The sequence below is a fragment of the Rhincodon typus genome, chromosome 48 (assembly GCF_021869965.1).
Source record: "Rhincodon typus isolate 14 chromosome 48, sRhiTyp1.1, whole genome shotgun sequence".
NCBI classification, from domain to species: Eukaryota; Metazoa; Chordata; class Chondrichthyes; order Orectolobiformes; family Rhincodontidae; genus Rhincodon; species Rhincodon typus.
Genome location: NC_063379.1, coordinates 4,704,370 through 4,724,160, shown reverse-complemented (window position 1 = coordinate 4,724,160; position 19,791 = coordinate 4,704,370). Strand labels below are relative to the sequence as shown.

At 42.6% G+C, this 19,791-nt stretch overlaps 1 protein-coding gene across 12 annotated transcripts in view; it reads left to right on the top strand.

The window, feature by feature from the left end:
- Window positions 1-11,510, top strand: part of LOC125488063 — a 35,679-nt gene extending 24,169 nt beyond the window's left edge. For 9 of the 12 annotated variants that reach the window (XM_048620887.1, XM_048620890.1, XM_048620888.1 and 6 more), the window contains 6 exons: window positions 293-403; window positions 3,690-3,803; window positions 6,315-6,371; window positions 8,304-8,417; window positions 9,095-9,206; window positions 10,566-11,510. In XM_048620887.1, coding sequence (XP_048476844.1) covers window positions 293-403; window positions 3,690-3,803; window positions 6,315-6,371; window positions 8,304-8,417; window positions 9,095-9,206; window positions 10,566-10,603 — 546 coding nt within the window. In that variant the 3' untranslated portion in view covers window positions 10,604-11,510. The remainder of the gene's footprint in view (window positions 1-292; window positions 404-3,689; window positions 3,804-6,314; window positions 6,372-8,303; window positions 8,418-9,094; window positions 9,207-10,565) is intronic. The other 3 variants (XM_048620893.1, XM_048620891.1, XM_048620892.1) reach the window with 2 other exon arrangements.
- The last annotated feature ends 8,281 nt before the right edge of the window (window positions 11,511-19,791 follow it).

Below are 19,791 nucleotides of genomic sequence, written 5' to 3'. Positions count from 1 at the left end.
CCCTCCGACAGTGCGGCGCTCCCTCGGCACGGACCCTCCGACAGTGCTGGAGTCACTTGGGAAAAGAGGTCGTAATGAATACTCCTTGAATCTTGAGGCTGAATATTTTTCTTCCAGCTTGCATCACTGGGAAGGATTATCTCTGCTTAATTCTTACTTTGCTGTGCTTACAGTGGACAAATTTCATTTGTTTACCTTATCAGTGAGTCATTCATTCATTCATTCACTGCAAAGTACCTGGCGATCCCCTGAAGTGTACTGAATAAATTCAAATATTTTGCTTTTCTTCCAGCTTCCTGAATTCAGAAACGTGTCGACACTGTACTTAGAAACAGTCGAGGAAGAGGGTAACTGTCTCAGGCTTGTGAACTCTTTTTTCAGCAGGGAACTGAAGATTTTCGGTGTAAGAACCAAAGATTTATTCTCCCAAGATAAGAACGTAGAGTCCATGCCAGTTTCATTCATGTTTCAACTATCTCCAACTCCATCTTGCTGTCATTGCCTGCCTGTTCCCAATAAGAACCAACTTGCCTATAACATCTCCAAACTATTCCATTACACAGCAGAAATGTCAACTTAAATTAAATGCTAATGTTCCATATTTGCGCATAAAAATCCTGTCTGATATTCTTCTCTGTCTCACACAAAGGCTGTCTGATATTTCTGTCTTGCAAACAAACCCTGTTTGAAGTTGCCTCTCTCATGCACTGACCCTGTAGTTCCTCCCTCTGTCTCAAACCCTATCTGGTATTCCCGCTGTCATTCATGGTACCAGCCTGATATTCCCCTCTCTGTCAGACACACCCATCTGATTTTTCCCCATTGCACACCACCTCGTATTCCCACACCGTCTTCTCATTTCACAAACGGGTGTTTATGAAGCGGGGGTAATTTTGGAGAGTTTTATGTCAGAGAAGGAATGTCGAAATGGGCTTACGTCAGACAGGGGCAATATCAGACAAACCTGTAACTTTTCATGGGTAACTATTAAATGTAAGTGGATTAAAATCCTTCAAAACCTCTGCCTCTAACTCAGATTTGGGAACTTTATCAGAGGGTTCCAGTCGCTGGGTAATTGCCTCGTGGAAGTTTTAATTTCCCAGGCATTTCCATTGGAATTAGGTCCGTTGTGATTTCTGCATGGCCTTAACATGTGCCTGTCATCTAGATTGTTACAACAACAGTTCCCCACCATCATTAGAATTTCTGGATTCTGTCTGATGAAAGTCTTACTCACACATAAACCCTGTTTGATATTCTCCTTCCTCGTGCACTCGTCCTGTTTGATATCTCCCCACTCCCCCACCTCTCTCTCTCTCTCTCTCAGACTCTGTCGACTTCTCTCATGCTCAAACACAAAGCCATCTTTGTGGGGGTGGGAATATCAGGCAGTATATTGGATGAGTAGTGTCAAATCGGTGAGTATCAGCCACTACTTTTGTCAGAGAGGGTATTATCAGGAAGAGCTTGTGTATGAGAGAAAGGAAGACCGGATATTTCACCCCCTCTCCTATTGTCAGATCCTGTCTCATATTCCCCTGTTGAATTTTTCATTCCTGATATCTCTATGCACCCCCTAACCATTCTCAATTCCTGTCTGAAAATTTTGCTTTCTCACGCAAACCTTATCTAATATTTCCCACTATTGTTCACTAATTCTTATTGTTAGTCTCTTTGATTTCACAGTGATCCTTTCTGAAATTCCTCTCCCTCACACAGATCCAGGTTTGTGGATACTTTTTTCCCTTGCACACAATCCTGTCTAATGAAGGTAAAAGCTAATGTCATAAAAGTCCTACCAGCATATAGGGCTGCTCTGTCATTCAAGAGAGATGACTGATGATGTTCAGTTTGAGGGTCAGGTGAGGGGAGAGGCTGAGAAGTAGAGTCCTTCATGGTAACCTTAGCCAGTGCAGGAATTAAACCTACACACTGTTGGCATTACTGTGTATTACAAACCAGCCATTCAGCCAACTGAGCTAACTCCCTTGTATAACAATATCTTGCCCAAAGCACAAAATTCTGGTGTTTCAGTTTCTCTCTCAAACTGTGTCAGGTATTCTCTCTGTCATAAAGCCGACCTGATATTCCCCCCTCTCGCAGGTGAAAGCTGTTTCTTACCTCTCTCTCTCTCACTCTCACTGACACAGTTCGTTTTGATATATGCCTATAACTTAAAAGCCCTGCCTGATATTTCACTCTTTCCCAAACCTGAAATAAAAGTTTTCTCTCTCTCTCTCTCTCTCTCTCTCATGGAAATGTAGGTGCAGAGGAGGCCGTTGAGTCTGTCCTAACAACGTAGATCATGACCAACCATCTTCTTAATGTCATTCTCCCACACTATCTCCACATTGCTTACGACATTGCACTCCAGAAATCTAACAATTTCTGTCCCAAACCTGCTCAATGATTAAGCTTCCACAGTCTTCTAGGGGGGAGAATTACAAAGAAATTCCTCCTCATCTCACTCTTAACTGGCCTCTCCCCTTGGAGATTATGGCTCCAGGTTCCAGAGGTACCAAACATTGAAGACATCCTATCTATGTCCATCCTTCATTCCCTGGAAGAATTTTTAAGTTACAATGAGATCACTTATTATTTGAAATTCTACAGAACATAGACCCAGTTTCTCAATCTCTCCATGTAAGCATCCCACCATCCCAGGGATTAATCTGGTAAAACTACATTGTTCTCCCTCCCTGGCAAGTATTTCCCATACACAGTACTCAATGTGAGGTCTCATTAAGATTCTAGACAACTGCAGCTGTATTCTTCTGTCCTCAGTTCCTCTCGAAATGAATGCCAATATACTGTTTTCCTTTTCAATTGCCTACTGCACCTATATGCTACCATTTTCTTTTTCCTTTATTCATTAACAGGATGAGGGCATCACTGGCTGGGCAGCATTTATTGCCCATCCCTAATTGCCCAGAGGGCAGTTGAGAGTCAACCACATTGTTGTGGGTCTGGAGTCACATGTAGGCCAGACCATGTAAGGATGGCAGGTTCCTTCCCTACAGGGCATTAGTGAACCAGATGGGTTTTTCCCAACAATCGACAATGGTTTCACGGTCACCATTAGATTGTTAATTTCAGATATTTATTGAATTAAAATTCCACCATCTGCCATTGTGGGATTCGAACCCGGGTCCCCAGAATGTTATCTAGGTATCTGGATTAACAGTCTAGTGATAATACCGCTAGGCCATCGCCTCCCCTTATAACAAGTCTTAACAACTTGCTTCCTCTTCCCCTGGCCCCTTCACCTTCCCACAACCCATTTTGGTGTTATCAGCAATTTTGGCAATGTTGCAATTGGTCCCCACATCCAAACATGTGCATACAGATTATGAACAGTGGTGAATGTAGCACTGACATTTTCTGTACTCCACTAGTAACAGCCTGACATCCTGAGAAACTCAAAACAAATCCTGCCTGATATTTCCCTGTCTCACTCAAACCCTGAACGGTTTCAGACACCCTCTGTCTCTCACAGTCTTAGTCTCATGATTTCATCTGTCATGAGCTCTAATTAATGTTCCTGTCTCTCACACCCAAATCCTTTATGCTAATCTCCATCTGTCTCACCTAGGAATTTTTGTTGCTAAACCTGTACTATAGCCTCCCTGCCATTAGAATAACTTGGCATTCTGGAGTGGAATTACAGCTGAACTCCTCTTCTCTTGCAGATCACCGAGATAATGATTGGAATCACTCAGGTGGTGTTCGGTATTCCCCTGAATTTCACGGAAACTTACATCTTTGCTGTTTTAATGGGGATTCCGTGGTGGACCGGAGTTTTGGTGCGTTCAGTTTTCCTATCGACATTGACTAATCACTCAAAAGACCGAGGAAATTCATAGGAGCAAAATTATAAGAGTATTCAGTATAATCATTGCTAGTCTCTCTCTCTCTCTCTCTTCTACTGTCCCATCCAAACTTCACAACCCTTGGCTCCTTTTGTTCTCAAAGAGTCTGTACAGCTCAGCCTTTGAATAAACACAATAATTGAGCACCCACAGCTCTCCAGGCCGGAGAATTTCAAAGATTCACATCCCCCTCTGAGTGAAGGAATGTCACTACATCTCAATCTTCAGTGGCCAATTCTGGAACAGCTGTTGGGAGCCCTTAAACAAATTGGAACTCCTTTTCTCTAGATAAGTAACCAGTGGAAGGCATGAAATTCTCATGGTGTTGACGAGGAGAAATGTGCTCCAGAATTACTGATGTTTTCAGCATTTCCTGCCTTTATAACTGATTTAAAAAAAAAATCCACAGGGTCTAGGCTCAAAACGTCAGCCTTTCTGCTCCTATGATGCTGCTTAGCCTGCTGTGTTCATCCAGCTCTGCACCTTGTTGTCACAACATTTTTCTTAGTTGTCACTGTGCAGAGGCACCACCTTTTTTCTTCATTGATGCAGTGTCAACCTCTGGGTAGGGCTGATACTTATTGCCCGTCCTGAATTGCTCCAGAGAAGTTAACAGTAAACTGCTGCGGTCATTGGGGTGTTTGTTTGGAAGGGAATTCCAAAATTTTGCTCTAGCTGGTGAAGGAATTTAGATGCAATTCCATCTCAGGATGGTACATGGCCTGTAAGGAAAAGTTGTAGGTGGTGGTATGCCAATGCATTTGCTACCTTAGTGCTTCTGGATGGTAGAAATGACAGCTTTGGATGGTACCTTGGTGGTTACTGTAGTGTATCTTGTAAGTGGTACACACTGCTGCTATTAGGTGACAGTAGTGCAGGGAGTGAATGTTCAAGGGGTCCCAATAAAATGGTTTACTTGTCCAGGATGGTGTTGAACTTTTTGATTGTTGTGTGAATTGCACTCGTTCGTGCAGGTGAAGAGCACTCCATCAGACTCCTGACTTGTGCTTTCTGGATAATGGTTAGGGGTTTGGAGAGGCGAGATGTGAGTACTCACCACAGAATTCCCAGCTCCTGACCTGCTCTTACAGCCACAGTTTTCACATGGCTGCTCCATTTCAGTTTCTGGTCAGTAGCAACACTCAAGATGATGATAGTGAGGGATTCAGTCTTGGTATGCAGTTGAATATATAGGGACTATGGTTAGATTCCCTCTTGTTGGGGATGATGTTTGTGTGGTGGGCATGTCATTTGCCACGTATCATCCCAAGCCTGGCTGTTGTCCAGGTTTTGTTGCTTATGAACATGGGCTGCTTCAGTATCTGAGGGGTCACAAATGGTGCTGAATGTTGTGCAGTCATCAGTGAGCATCACTTCTGACCTTATGATGGAGGGAAGGTCATTGATGAAGCAGCTGAACAAGGTAGGGCCTAAGACAAGACCGCGAGGAATTCCAAGTAGTGACCCACTGGTCTGAGATGACTGACTTCCAACAACCATCTTTCTTAGTGCCAGGTAAGGCTCCAAAAATCCGAGAGTTTTCCCTGGTTTTGCTTGGGCTCCTCGATGCCTAACCTGGTCAAGTGCTGCTTTTATGTCAAGGGCAGTTACTCTCGTCTCACTTCTAGAATTGTCCGTTTTTGTAACGATGCTCAAATGAAGTTGGCAGCTTAGTGGTCCTGGTGGGCCCCCAAAAATTTGGTGGAATCTGAAACCAGAGAACCACGGATGAAGAATCCAAATAAATCCCTGGGGGAATTGTGAAGAAATTTGTTCACTCAAGGTAGTGAGATGTGGAACCTGCTATCACAGAGAGTGATCAAAGTAATTTTCTTAAGATGTTTATTCAAGGTATATGGAGGTAGCTGCCTAGGTCAGTATTTATGATGAGCTGTGGTTTTGAACTGCCACACTTCGTTGGGTCTAGTTATGCCAACAGTGCTGGTAGGAAGGGAGTTCCACTGACAATGAGTGAACTGCAATATGGTTCCATGTCAGGATGGTGTGTGACTTGGATGGGAACTTGCAGGCGATGGTGCTCCAGTGTCGCCTATGACCTTGTCCTTCTGGCAGGTAGTGCTTGCAGCTTTGGCACATCATTGGTCAGCTCTCAGCATGTGGGTAATGGGAGATTCATATGTGACAGTTCCATTGAATATCAAAGACACATAGGTAGATTGAAAGTCAGAAGAAAATTAGATGGGTAGATAAGAAAAAATGGAATAGAAAGTTAAGCTGAGAAGCTGAGATGAAGAGGGTGAGTGGGTGGAGACTTGAACAAAGAATGAAGTCCAAAATAGTTGCTGCTTCATGCTGTATGTACACATTCTAATTCTTCATTAATATATTTATACAAGCAGTGCATGCTACAAAGTGTTTTGATATTCAGCTTACAATTATTGTTATGCCACCAATGTTTCTTATACAGCGTACTTTTACCCCCAGTATATCGCAGCAGGATCACTGGTGGTGGACATTATAAACACAGCGAATATCAACCTTGTAAGTATTGTTAACATTTTAACTTCTTGGGAATGTGTTGCACAACTTGGTCACAGTTTGTCCTGAGGAGATATTGATGGATCCCTTTCTCAAATCCTCCGGTGGGAATTTACGGTACAAACAGACACAAACCCAGTTGTAATCTTCATTTTACTTCCATTACAATGCATCAGTGAATGTGGTAGCAGGAGTGTAAAGCAGGTGAATGAGTGACTGGAAAGATACTTATGGAGAAAAGAGCGTTTTTGATTCCTGGGATGTGGGCATAAACACAAGGGAAATGGGACCTGTGCAGGCTTGGCAGATTGTACCCAAACTGAAACAGGATCATTTTTCTTCCAGAATGAGTTTGGGAACATTTGAAGTAAATTGGCTTTGGGATATGGGAACCTAGAAGTAATGTTAGAGAAGGATGCCAGTGTGCAGGGAACACTGGGAAAGTCTGCCACGCAGTGGAGTTATTATGTTATTGGATGGATTCCTAGTAAGTGGAAAGGAATAATGGCTACATGAGGATATATCTGAATGTGTGAAGTGAGATCAGTAAGACTGGTGAGTTATAGGCACATGGAAATATAATGTTGTGGATATAACTAAGACCTCGCCCTCAGCAGGACACAACTAGGTGTTAACGATTTGTGGACACAAGGTTTTCAGGAAAGAAGGATGGAGGAGAGTCTTGATTATTCAGGAAACGTTTGTAGTGCAGGAGAGAGATGATATCCCAGAGGATTGAAGGTCTGAATCAGTTTGGAGCTAAGGAACAGAAAGGGTGCAGCTATATTGCATCAGTTTACAGGGACATTACAGAAAAATGTAGAAATTGCAGAGTAATTATACAGAGAATTTTGATCAAATGATTTAGACAGGGACAGTTATACAGCAGAGTTCCTAGAATGTGTTCAGGACAATTTTCAGAATCAGCACAATTCCAGTCAAACAAACAAAGGGCATTACTGAAACTGGTTCTTAGGAATGAGGTGGGTTGAGTGTTGAGCGGAGGACATTGACGAACAGTGATCCGGTTTAGGTTTGCTATGGGCAAGTACACAGAACAATCCAGGGTAAGAATAATTAACTAGAGAAATTACAAAAGGGATTTAGTAAAGCCTCCAGAGTGGAGGTCAGCTAAGAGTTCCCGCAATAAAGAATAACAGAAATATGGATTCAAAATTGTTTGAGTGAAAAGAAGCAGTACAGAGTAGTTAATGGTTGTTCTTTGGACAGGGAGATGCGATCAACTTGTTTAAAACACTGGCCCACAGCTGGTTTATTGTGTCTAGTTCTGGGCACCACTCTTTTCAGAGGTATTGCAGAAAAAGTTCACGAGAATAGTTCCAGGACTGGGGAGCTTCAGTTCTGCGGATAAATTGGAGAAGTTTGGATTGTCTTGCTTTGAGAGGAGAAGGTTTTAAGGTGTTTAAAATCATGAGGGGTTTGGATAGAGCAGATACGAATAAACTGTTCCCATTGGTAGAAGGATCAGGAATCAGAAGAAAAGTTGAATTCAATTGCCAAAATAAACAACAGCAACAAGGGAAGAGCTTTTTGAGACCATGGGTGTGGTCAGGATTTGGAATTAGGCACCTGGGAGTTTGGTGGCTACAGGTTCAATTGAGGAATTGAACAGGAAATTTGACTGTTAGCTGCAAAGGAAGAATGTACAGCACAACTGGAAGTTGATAAGGGAAGAGCACTGGTTGACTTGCTCCTTCATTGGGGTTGGAGATGCAAGATACTTTCCTATTCCTTGGCTCCAGAGGGCTGGAGAAGAGACACTGACGTGGTCAGCAATTTCAGGAAGACATGGTGGCAGGGTGCAGAGTAGGAGGAGAGAGGCACAGTAGCTCTTCCAGAACGGGGAGAACATTCTAGCTGTAAATAATTTGTTGATTGGCTTATTGCAAAGTAATCTGTTTAAACTCCCTGCAGAAACAAGCAATAATACTGATGCACATAGTCAGCTGTGTAGCAGCTATGGTCGGTACAGGAGTTTACCTTATCTCACTCAACTTGATGGAACCACTAAACTCAAGCTTTTACTTTGTGAGTAGCTCTTCCATTGCATGTGTTCGGCAGCAGTAAGATTTGGAGAGAGGGAGAGAAGAAGAGAAAGCAAGGGAGAGAGGGAATCAGTAAGGCAAGTTAGAGACAAAACTCTGGATAGGAGAGAGACAGAGTGGGGGTGAAGGAGAAAGAGACAGCATTCAAAGCTGGGAAAGAGAGAGACAGTTACTGCTTCTTCGGGGAAGAAAGCTAGGAAGATATCAGATTTAAGAGTGAGAGACAGTCCTGGAGATGGGGTGCAGGTCAGATGTGGGGAGAAAGGGAGAATAAGAGATGGTGCTTAGAAAGTGGTACAGGACTCAGCAAAGGGATTGGGTTTGTATTTGGGAGAGGGAGGACAAGGCATCGGAGCAGTGCTCTAGTGAGAGATGGGCAAAAGTCAGAGTTGGAGATCACACTCGAGACTGAAGCACAGGATGGAGTGAGAGGACAGTGCTGGCAGGAGGGGAGAGTGACAGTTCACAGGAAGAAAGAGGAGAACAGAAGCAGGGATCAGAGAGATGCCCACCTCTTGTGAGGTGGGATGTGAGTGTTAGAGAATGAGAGAGACTGAGTTCACATTGTTGGCTCGGAACAGGATTTAAAGAATAGAGGATTAGTGGGAGGTCTCACATTGAAGGGTGGTGATTGGAGTGTCTCATTTTTGTATTTTACAGTTGGGGCCATTGATGACAGTCTTCTTCCTCTTGGTATTGTGCTTCCTGGAATTCATCATTGCCTTTATCATTTTATTCCTTCACTGTTCAGTCCTCACTCAGAGGCTCGGTGGTAAGTATGCTAGTCCGGAAGGTCAGAGGGTGTTTGGATGGTGGGAAGTTTCACATCTGGGGACTGTTCTCTCACTCAGTATCGCTCAGGAGCAAACATGCGTCTGGGTGTTCTGTGAGCAGGTAGGGCACTCCCTCAAAATGATCTCCACAGGCTCCCACATACTTCCCGATCTCTCTTCACCCCCATCAGCTTCGACATATCTCCCAGTCTCAAATCTCCTTTAAGTCTCAGAAACCTCTACATTTCTGTATCCTTTATGTTCGACCAACCTCCTTATTCAGGTTGTACAACCTTCTGATCTCTGTAACCTTCTTCCAGCCCCTACACCCCCTCCCTATGTCTATAAGCCCCTACACCCCCTCCCTATGTCTATAAGCCCCTCCCTATCTCTGTAAACTCCCCCAGCCCCTACACCTCTCCCTATCTCTGTAACCACCTCCAGCCCCTACACCCCTCCCTAGCTCTGTAACCTCCTCGAGAGCATGTACACCCTTTCCTATAAGTCTAACCTACACCAGACCCTACATCCTTCCCTATCTCTATAACCTCCTGCAGCCCCTGCACCTCTCCCTATCTCTGTAACCTCCTCCAGCCCCTACACCCCTTCCTATTTCTGTAACTTCCACCAGCCCCCTACACCCCTCCCTATTTCTGTAACCCACTCCAGCCCCTACACCCCTCCCTATATCTGTAACCCACTCCAGCCCCAACACCCCTCCCTATTTCTGTAACTTCCACCAGCCCCTACACCCCTCCCTATGTCTACAGTCTCAGCCCTCTGAAAGTCCAAAGTCTGTAACCTCAGACTCCACTACTTTTTCCATCTCTGGGACTTCCACAGCCCCTTGAGTCCTCCCAATGCTATAACCTTCTGCAGCAACTACAAAACACCTACCTCTAGAACTGTTACAGGCCCCTGCAAACCTTCGCTGTCCCTAGGACTTCCTCCATCCCCCAGAGTCACACTCCTCTCTCTGGTCTTTCATTTGCTACAGCTCTCCATCACTATAACCTTCTGCAACTCACCTCACTTCTGCAATCTCCTCTGTTTGTGGGTGGTGCGTATATTTAAGGGTTCTCTTTGGAGGGTGGGGTTCCTGGTGGTGGGAGTCACTCTGTGAAGCGTATGGACTGCTGGCCAGTCTGGTGGGATGTATGTGAGGCCTGTACTGGGTTCTGGAGCTGTGCTCAGGGCAGATCTGTGCAAAGTCTTAAGACTATAGTGAGAGTTTGTGCTCCGGCATGAGTGGGTAACTGGGGTTGTACGGGATTTCGAGGGCAGGTTAATGTTGCTGTTTGAAACTATCCAGATTCTTGAAGTAAAACTGGAAGTAATTTCCACCTTAATGGTTTTAGCCAGGAGATCCCACGTGCGGTTCCGACGTCCACGTTGAATGTTACCATCGGAAGATCCTGGAACTTTGCCAGTGGAAGATCCTGGAATGACCAGTTTTCTGCTCGGAATTGAAGAAAGAGAAAGCAGCTCCCTCCTGAAGGCCATGGTGGCCATTTGGTTTGGGACATTCCTCATTCTGTTCTGAAACTGTTGCCAGCTGTCCATCTTCCGTTTCAGTTCAAAGTTTCCTCTTCTGTTGAAGTGATGACCCTGCGATTAGAGGATCTGGGATTATTGAACAGGGAAGGAAGAGATTAAAAAATGAACAGGCCACATGACCCCCTTGAGTCACAGGAATCAGGGCTAACCTCTCAGAACTGATCCCCCTCGACCTCTTGATGTTGTCAAGATGAACCCTTGGTGTACAGTTGGTCAAGAGGATCGGAGTCACTGAAAATGCCCCTTTATTGATCCGGGACCTTTCTGCAATGCCTCAAATGATTTCCAAACATGTTCCTGATATGTTTTTAGATGCTGGATATGTCTGCATGTGGTTCTGTACAGTAACATCGCACACTGATCACTGAATGGTACAGCTCAGGAGGGGCACATCTACTCAGCTTTGGGCTTGTTGAAGAGTTGTCGAATTGGTCCCACTGTTTTAATCATTTCATTTGGTAAGGTCCCATTGAATTAGTTTCCATTTAGCTTTCAGTGAGTCTGTTCCAGACCATAGCAACTGTCAGTGTGAAGAAGAATGCTGTCATGTTAGCTTTGGTTAATTTAACAATTACCTTCAATGAGTGTTGTTTGTTTTGAACCTGTGGTCACTGAAAGTACATCCTTCCTATTTACTGTGTTAAAAGTTTCCTGATTTTGAACAGCTCAATTAAAAGTCTCCTCCCTCTTGTCTGTTCTTTTCAAGCCTCACCCCTGTAAATTTTAGATTACACATTGAACCCGAATCCTAACTTCTGTTTTGTTTTGTTTGAGACTTTAACCATTTCCAGGCAATAGGATGCAGCCTGGTGACATGACTTGAAGTTATAAAGCAATGCTTCGTATTGAAGGGCATACTCCGGCCTTGCTTTCCAATTCGGCTGGGGTGCAAGGAGTCAACACTAGATCTCTGGACCCAGTCCAATAGCGTGATGTCCTTGTGTTTCTCACTGAGCAGCAGCCTATATTAAGCTCAGCTTCAAACTCGGTGCATGTACTGTGGTCACTGAAAGCTGCGGCTTGCTAACTTCTATCTCCAAGTCACAACCTATTGTAACATTAGTGACGTTATTACATTGTAATTGGCCTGGGTGATGCTAGTTTCTAATTGGCTTAAGGAGTGTCTGATCAATCTGTGATTGGTCCTTAAGGGTGATAAACATTGATGTCACCTGCTGTGACTTCCTTCCGGACTATAAGAAATAAGAACAAGTGTAGACTGTTTGGCCCCTCTAGCCTGTTCCATCATTCAGTAGGATCATAGTTGTACCAGCATTCCTCATGTCCACTTTCTTGTCCTTTGGTCGGGGAATCAAGGGTTATGGGCAATCAAAAATCTGCCTATCTCAGTGTAAAATACACACTAGGTCTCTGCACACCCCCAACACCTGTATGGTGGGGAGTTCCAAAGACACTCAACCCTCTGAGAGAAGAAATTCCCCCTCATCTAAGACTCAAATTGGTACTCTTTTTTTTCCCTGTGTGCGCACTATCTGGTTCTAGACTCTCCCATGAGGGGAAAAGTCCTCTCAGCATTTGCCATGTCAAGCCTTTTAAGAATGCTCTATGTTTCAATGAGATCACCTCTCATTTTTCTCAACGCCAATGAGTAGAGTCTCAAGCTGTTTAATCTTTATTCAGAAGATAGTCCCTCCATATGGGGATCATCCTAGTGTGCCTGATTGATTCCTTAAGGTATCTATCTGTGGATCCATCTCATTCAATTTGGCCTGTTTGTGTTTCTTTCCTATTTTCCGAGGGTATTTTCCGATGTTTTCTGTGCCCGGTTGTTCAGGTCAGGGGCTGGTATGCTGCTGTGTCCTTGTGATTGAAATTCTGAACTTAATTTCTCCGTTTTTGTTTAATGGGCAAGTTTCTAATTCTGTCAAAAACCCATCACTGACTATTTTCAGAGACCATTTTTTTAATTGATGTTTTTTCTGTCTGTGGTTGACAGTTCCCTGGATGATTTTCCTCATTTTTAAAACTAATGTCATGGAAAAGCTAAAACATTTGAAGGAGATCACAAAGTACAAATAGAAATTACAAAGTAGGTGGTAGCTTTATAATGTGTATAAAGTGTAAGCAGTGTATAAAAGATAATTTAGGGAGATTTTTGTGTACAGTAAGTAAGTACATTTTCTTGAGTGACTAAAGTTTAAAGGATTATAGTTATGGGCTTAAATGTAGATTGTTACAAAATTACCTCAAAAAATAATACATTTCCCCAATCTCTTCTGAAACGTACCAAATTAAAACAAAACCATTGTGGAGCACAACGTTTATTTCTTCATCCTCCCTGCAATAAATCCTTCCTAGCCTTCCATTGTTGATGAAATCAAATCTTTCCCAATAAGTATTAAATGAACTAAAAGCTCTCTATTCATCCTTGAAATTTGTGCGTTCTTGCACTCTGCCTGTGAGAGGGAGAAACAAACTGAACAGGAGGCCTCTAATTAATTCACTAGTGTGTGATATTCTGTTCAAAGTCCCATATCGAATGAAGCTAACCGGTGTGACAGTATCGGTTACTTGATAAATTACTCCAAACACCTCAATTAGATTATAGTCTGTAATTCACTTCCCGTGATATGTTGTGCTATGTATAAACTTGCTGGTGACATCATCAATTAGATTCCAGTCTCCAAGTCTGTACAAACTAAATGGTCAAATATTGAACCGGGAGCAGGAACAGGGAAAGCTGCAATTTAATTTCTGTACATTCTGTTTCTCCAAAGAAAATCAGCCTTTGGAATTCTGTCAGTTTTATGGAGCGCAGCTCACTTTCTCCAGGGCTGATAGGAATGGTGGATAAATGTAAGTTTGCATCGGAAGCAGGAGTTGGAGAAGTCTGTTAGAAAGGATATGCAAGTTTCGATTAATTAAGATGCGAATTTCAGACTCTGCTGAAACCCACTGCCTTCAGATAATTAAATGTTTCGGCAGAGTCTGATGAACTTTCCAATCTTGAAACAGGCAGCATGATAGGAATATACAAAAGATGACATTTCTGGTCTGAGACTGAATTGTATGTGTCAGGCCTTGTTCAGAATCTGAGTTTTAAACTGGAATCAGTTTTGTTTTATTACGATCAGAGGAATTTATAAAATTCCTCACTGTGCCACTGTGACTTCAAATTTTGTGTTGCCTAAAAATAAAACAAATGGATCTGTAATAAACAAAACTCCTGGACCCATAGATACATGTGTATCATAGAGTCATACAGCACAGATACAGGCCCTTCGGTCCAATCGTTCCACACCGACCATAATCCCAAACTGAAATTGTTCCCCACTTGCCTGCACGTGGCCCATATCCCTGTAAACCTTTCTTATTCATGTACTTACCGAAGTATCTTTTAAACATTGTAACTGTACCTGCATTGACAAATTCCTCTGGAAGTTCATTCCACACATGAACCACTCTCCGTGGAAAAAAAAGTTGCCCCTCATGACTTTTCTTAAAGTCTTTTTCCTTTCAAAAAAATTTCTTCTCTCAAAAATATGCCTTGTAGTCTTGAAATCCCACACCTTTAGGAAAATACACCTGCCATTTACCTTATCTATACCACTCATGATTTTATAAACCTCTATAAGGTCACCCTGCAACCTTATATGCTCCAGTGAAAAAGTCACAGCCTATCCAGCCTTTCCTTATAACTCAAACCTTCTGTTCTTGACAATATCCTGATAAATCTTTTCTGAACCCTCTCAAGTTTAATAATAACATTTAATAATATATAACAAGGTGAGCAGAACTGAACACAGTACTCCAGATGAGGCCTCACCATCATCTTGTACAACCTCAACATGATGTCCCAACTCCTATATTTAAAGGTCTACGCAATGAAGGCAAGTGTGCTAAATGCTTTCTTAACCACCTTGTCTACGTGTGACACAAACTTCAAAGAATTATTTACTTGAGCCCTTAGGTGCCTCTGTTCGACACTACCCAAGGCCCTACGTTTGGTGAGGGATTGAGTGTGCATGTGAGGGAGTGTATGGGGCAGTGAGTGAGTGAATGTGCACGTGGGGGAGTATGTGACTGAGGGAGTGAAAATGGTTGAATTTTAGAGATTGTGCTGGTGTGTGTGTGTAAGTTTGTGTGATTCTGAGATGGTGAGTTTGTATTGCTCTGCAGCTGTGTTTTTGTGAGTGAGTGTGTGTGAGTGCATGACAGAGTGTGTGTGTGTTTGAGTGATTGTGTGTGAAGGAGGAATGCCAAAGGGACATTAATACCTTCAGTGAAAGGGAAGATCTGACTGAGAAATTCATTGCAAGACTTCCTCATGTTCTTAATACAATCTCCTGGCAATGTATCATTGTCCTCCTAATTATTGGCTCTACCATCATGTTAACTCATGTACGAGATCAGTCGAACCCCCGAACAATATTGTTTAATAATTTCTCACCAATTTAAAGCAAAACATGTCTTTTTCTTCTATTCTTCCTATAAACATGGATCGCATTTCACCACATTACATTCCGTTGGCCAGTGTTTTAAATATAGTTCACATCATAGAGACAGCAAAGTATATGATATGATGGGATGTAGCAAACGCTTACAGTCAGTACCTTCATGTTGCAATCTTATCCATCAGAAAGCTGCCCTCAGACAAGGGAACAATTTCATTGCATCTGGCAATGTGGACTGTGCAGGGAACAGGGGTTTTAATATGTCACTGAGTGTGTGTAAATCTCTGCCGCAGCTGAGATTTAATGTGGAGATCTGACCATCTGCCAATGCTTGTCTACTCTGTGAACTTGTCCGTATCTGTTCACAGCCTCTTTAGTTGTCCCCACAGCTTTCACTCCCACCCAATTTGGTCTTGTCAGTGAACCTGGAGACATTACATTTGTTCCCTTTGTCTAAATCAATTGTAAATTGTTGTGTCTTTAGCAGTGACTCTGCTGGCACCCTCACCAGTACCAAGTTGTCAAGCTGGAAATGACTCTGTTTACTGTCCACCAGCCAATCCTCTATCCTCCAGGACAGAGCAAACACTGTTATACTCAGAGATAACATGGTGTGGAGCTGGAGGAACACAGCAGGCCAGGCAGCATCAGAGGAGCAGGGAAGTTGAAGTTTCAGGGCGGGACCCTTCTTCAGAAATCAGTATGGTTTGTCTTAACATTACAATGTTATAATAAATTCTCAGAAAAAACAACAAACGAAGGACAGGAGGGATGCAGAGAAGTGAAGGGAAAGGAGAGGGAAAGATGGAGATAGGAAAGGGAAGGCAGGGACAATGAGCATGGGAGATCTGTGAGGGCTCACCGAGCTGAATAGCTCTGAATGATGACACAAAATTCAGAGACATCTACAATTATTGCACATTGTGGAGATGGGAATCGAAAGCTGTGGCCGGGGAATGTTTGAATGGACAATGTAGAGGGATCCTTATCTTGTACCTGTATTGGGAGTGTTTGATATGAATAATGTAGAAAGAACCTTACTCTGCATCTAACTCCGTGCTATCTCTGTCCTGGGAGTGTTTGATGAGGATGGTGTGGAGGGAGATTTACTCTGTATTAAATCCAGGATTGTTCCTGCCCTGGGTGTGTACCAAGGATAGTACTAATGCAGTATTTCTCTATGTATAACCTGTCTTGTAAATTTATGAATTTTGATAGGACATAGAGCAAATGGAGATACCTGGGTCCAATTCCTTCATGTAGAAGAAATGAAGTCTCACAACTGAACAATGAGAATAAATGCTTATGGGATGAAAGGGGCAGTAGCAGAATGGACACAACATTGGCTCATAGACACAGGGTAGTGTTTCATGACTTTCAGCTTGGAGAGAGCTACAGAGGTTCAGATTAGAAACACTGCTTTTTTCTGTTCAATGTTAATGAACTGGAAGTGGGTTCACAGGACATCACTTCAGCCTTTGCAGATGACACACAAATTGACAATATAGTAAACAGGAAACAGAAGAGTAACAAATTTTCGATGGATACAGCAGTCCGGGGAAATGGAAAGATAAAGCAAGAGAACTGAAATACTGTGAGATGTCAATTGATTTTTTTTTTAGAAAATAAACTGAGGAAAACAGCACAAAGTAAGGGGTTGATTGTTAGGAGCAAATTACTGCAGATGCTGGAATCCCCACGTCTTGTAAGGATTCCAACCCATTTTCCCAGTTCCTTTGCTGTGTGATATCTGTTTGGATGATGCCACCTTCCAAAACAGCGCTGCTAATGTGGCTTGCTTCTTCCATAATTGTGGTTTCCCACACATTTACATTTAAATTGTGGTTGATAAAGCCCTCAACTGCATCTGACCCATCGCCCGCACTTCCGCCCTCACCCCTTCCCATCACTCAACAGCGTGATCGGGCTCCCCTTGTCCTCACTTTTCATCCCACCACCAGCCTCAGCATTCAAAGGATTGTTCTCCACAATTTCAGACAACTCCAGCAGAATGCTACCACCAAACACATGTCCCCCTTCCTCCCCTGTCTGCATTTCACAGGGACCATTCCCTCTGGGATACCCTAGTCCATTCCTCAGTGGCCACCAACACCACCCCCCCTTCATGGTGCCTTCATATGTAACCACAGAAGGTACAGCACTTGCCCCTTCACCTCATCCCTGCTCACCATCCAAGGGCCTAAACAGTCTTTGCAGTTGCAGCAGCATTTCACCTGTACATCCTCCAATCTGATCTATTGTATTTGCTGCACCCAATGTGGCCTACTCTATATTGGAGAAACTAAACACAGACTGGGTGGTTGCTTTGCAGAACACGTCTGGTCTGTGTGCAAGTATGACCCTGACCTTCCCATAACTGCTCATTTTAACGCAGCGTCCTGCTCGCATGCCCACTTATCTGACTTTGGCATGCTGCAATGCTCCAGTGAATCACAGAGCAAACTGAAGAAACAACATCTCATCTTCAGACTAGGCACTTTACAACCTTCTGGATTTAATAGAGTTTGACACCTTCAGACTGTGAACCACTCCCATTCCTTCTCTTTCTTTTAGCTTTACTTGTTACATTTTCTGTCACCATGACCTCTCTCCTCTTCCCCCCACCCCAGATGGACCGTCTGTTCTTTCCAGTCTGGCAGTTAGACACAACATTGTTCTACTATTCTCACATTCCAAACACAATCTGAACTATCAACATCCTTTCTCCCCCAGCATTTCACTCTCCCCCAACTATAGCATAAATGCTTCCAACTCCACACTTCACGTCAGCTCTGATGAAGAGTCATCTAGACTTGAAGCATTATCTTGCTTTCTCTCCATGGTTGCTGCCTGACCCGCTGTGGTATGTAGCATTTTTTGTTTCAGTACAGGTTCCACCATCTGCAGTAATTTGCTCCATACCTTCAATGCTAGTTTACTGTGATTCATGCACAAGGACTAACAAATCCCACTGCACTGAAGAACTCTAATGTTTGTCTCCATTTAGATAAGTATTTCTCCACATTAAACTTCACATACCAAATATTGACCCATTCACTTAATCTATCCATATCCATTTGTAAATTTCTTATTTCTTCATGCAACCTATGTTCCCATCTATTTTAGTATCATCTGCAAATTTCTTTCTAAATAATGAACTCCACCAATTTGCTAATGAAAAGTTTTAGGCAAACTGGAGAAGAGTGTGGATGAGAATTTGCTCAGAATGGAGTCATTCATTACCAATGAATTACTTTGGAAATGAAGTTCCTGTTGCTGTGTACAAAAACAATTCAGGATTTCCTACACAACCAGGTCTCAACACAGCAGGTGAAGAAAGCGCTGCACCAACTGTTCCTGCTTGGTGAAGGGTAACATCTCGAGAGGGGCATTGAGAGACAACTGGTTTATCTGTAAAATGGTGTCTCAAGATCTTTCATGTCCACCTGAAAAAACAGACAGGACTTTGGTCTCACGTCTGATCTACTGAAAAGTGTACCAGGAACATACAAATAAGAACAGGAGTAAGGTCTCTTGAATGAATTTAGTGAGCTTCACCACTATAAACTGGATACTTAATGAGGTGTCCAAGCCTGATCCAATGTTTTCAAAACAGCAATATTATTTCAGGGTAGAGTACATCTACAATGATATTATAGCAGAAACAACTTAGTATTTAAGCTCAGGCTATAGATTCTGAGAATCTGAACTCCAGGTTCCCCGGTTAGTGTTATCCAAATGTGGGCTCAAGGATATAGGCAGGACACTAAAACTTCTTTTGTAATAATTTCATATGACTGCTTATTGTAAGAATTAACATAACAATCATACTTAAATTTCTACACATTTTTAAATCTACATTTGGAAGCTATTTATTTAATACAATAAAATCAAAAAAAAACTATCCTTACAAAATAAATGATGCACAAAAATAAAACACGACTATAATCCATTTATTCTTTCTCATTATAAAGTTATACAATCTTAGCATTCCTTAAAGCTTTCACTTATTCCTGCATTTGACACTTGGGACAATACATCAGCAATTACATTAAGTTTTTCAGCAATGCCTTTGATCTTTACATGCAATGGTTGCAATAAAGACTCTATCGGAATAGTCTTGTATTCTTCATTTGAAACTTTTCAATGAAGGCCAGTGGGTTATGATTAGTGTAACTTAGCATTTCATTGTTTTTTGTCAGATATAGACTTCTAAGTGTTGAAGAGCCAACAGCAATCCCAAAGCCTCTTTCTCTGTGAATTTTCTTTTCCTGTGACTGGTATTGTTTCTCTATTCCTGATTCATCATCCTGAAAAAGCAGCACACAGCCCCAAGTCACCAGCATCAACTGCTATTTTGAAAAGTTTGGAAAGATCAAGGATGGTCACCAGTGGTTCATTAATTCAAAATGCCTTCATCCTTTCAAAGGCCACTTCACATTCTGCTAACCAGATCAATTTTGCTTGTTTCCTTCACAAATTTGTTAAAGGCACAGCTCTCTAGCTAAAATTGTACACAAATTTTCAGTAAACTCAAACATTCCTAAAAATCCAGTAATTTCTCATTTAGTTTTAGGAACAAGGAATTCTATTAGAGTCTTCACTTTTGCTG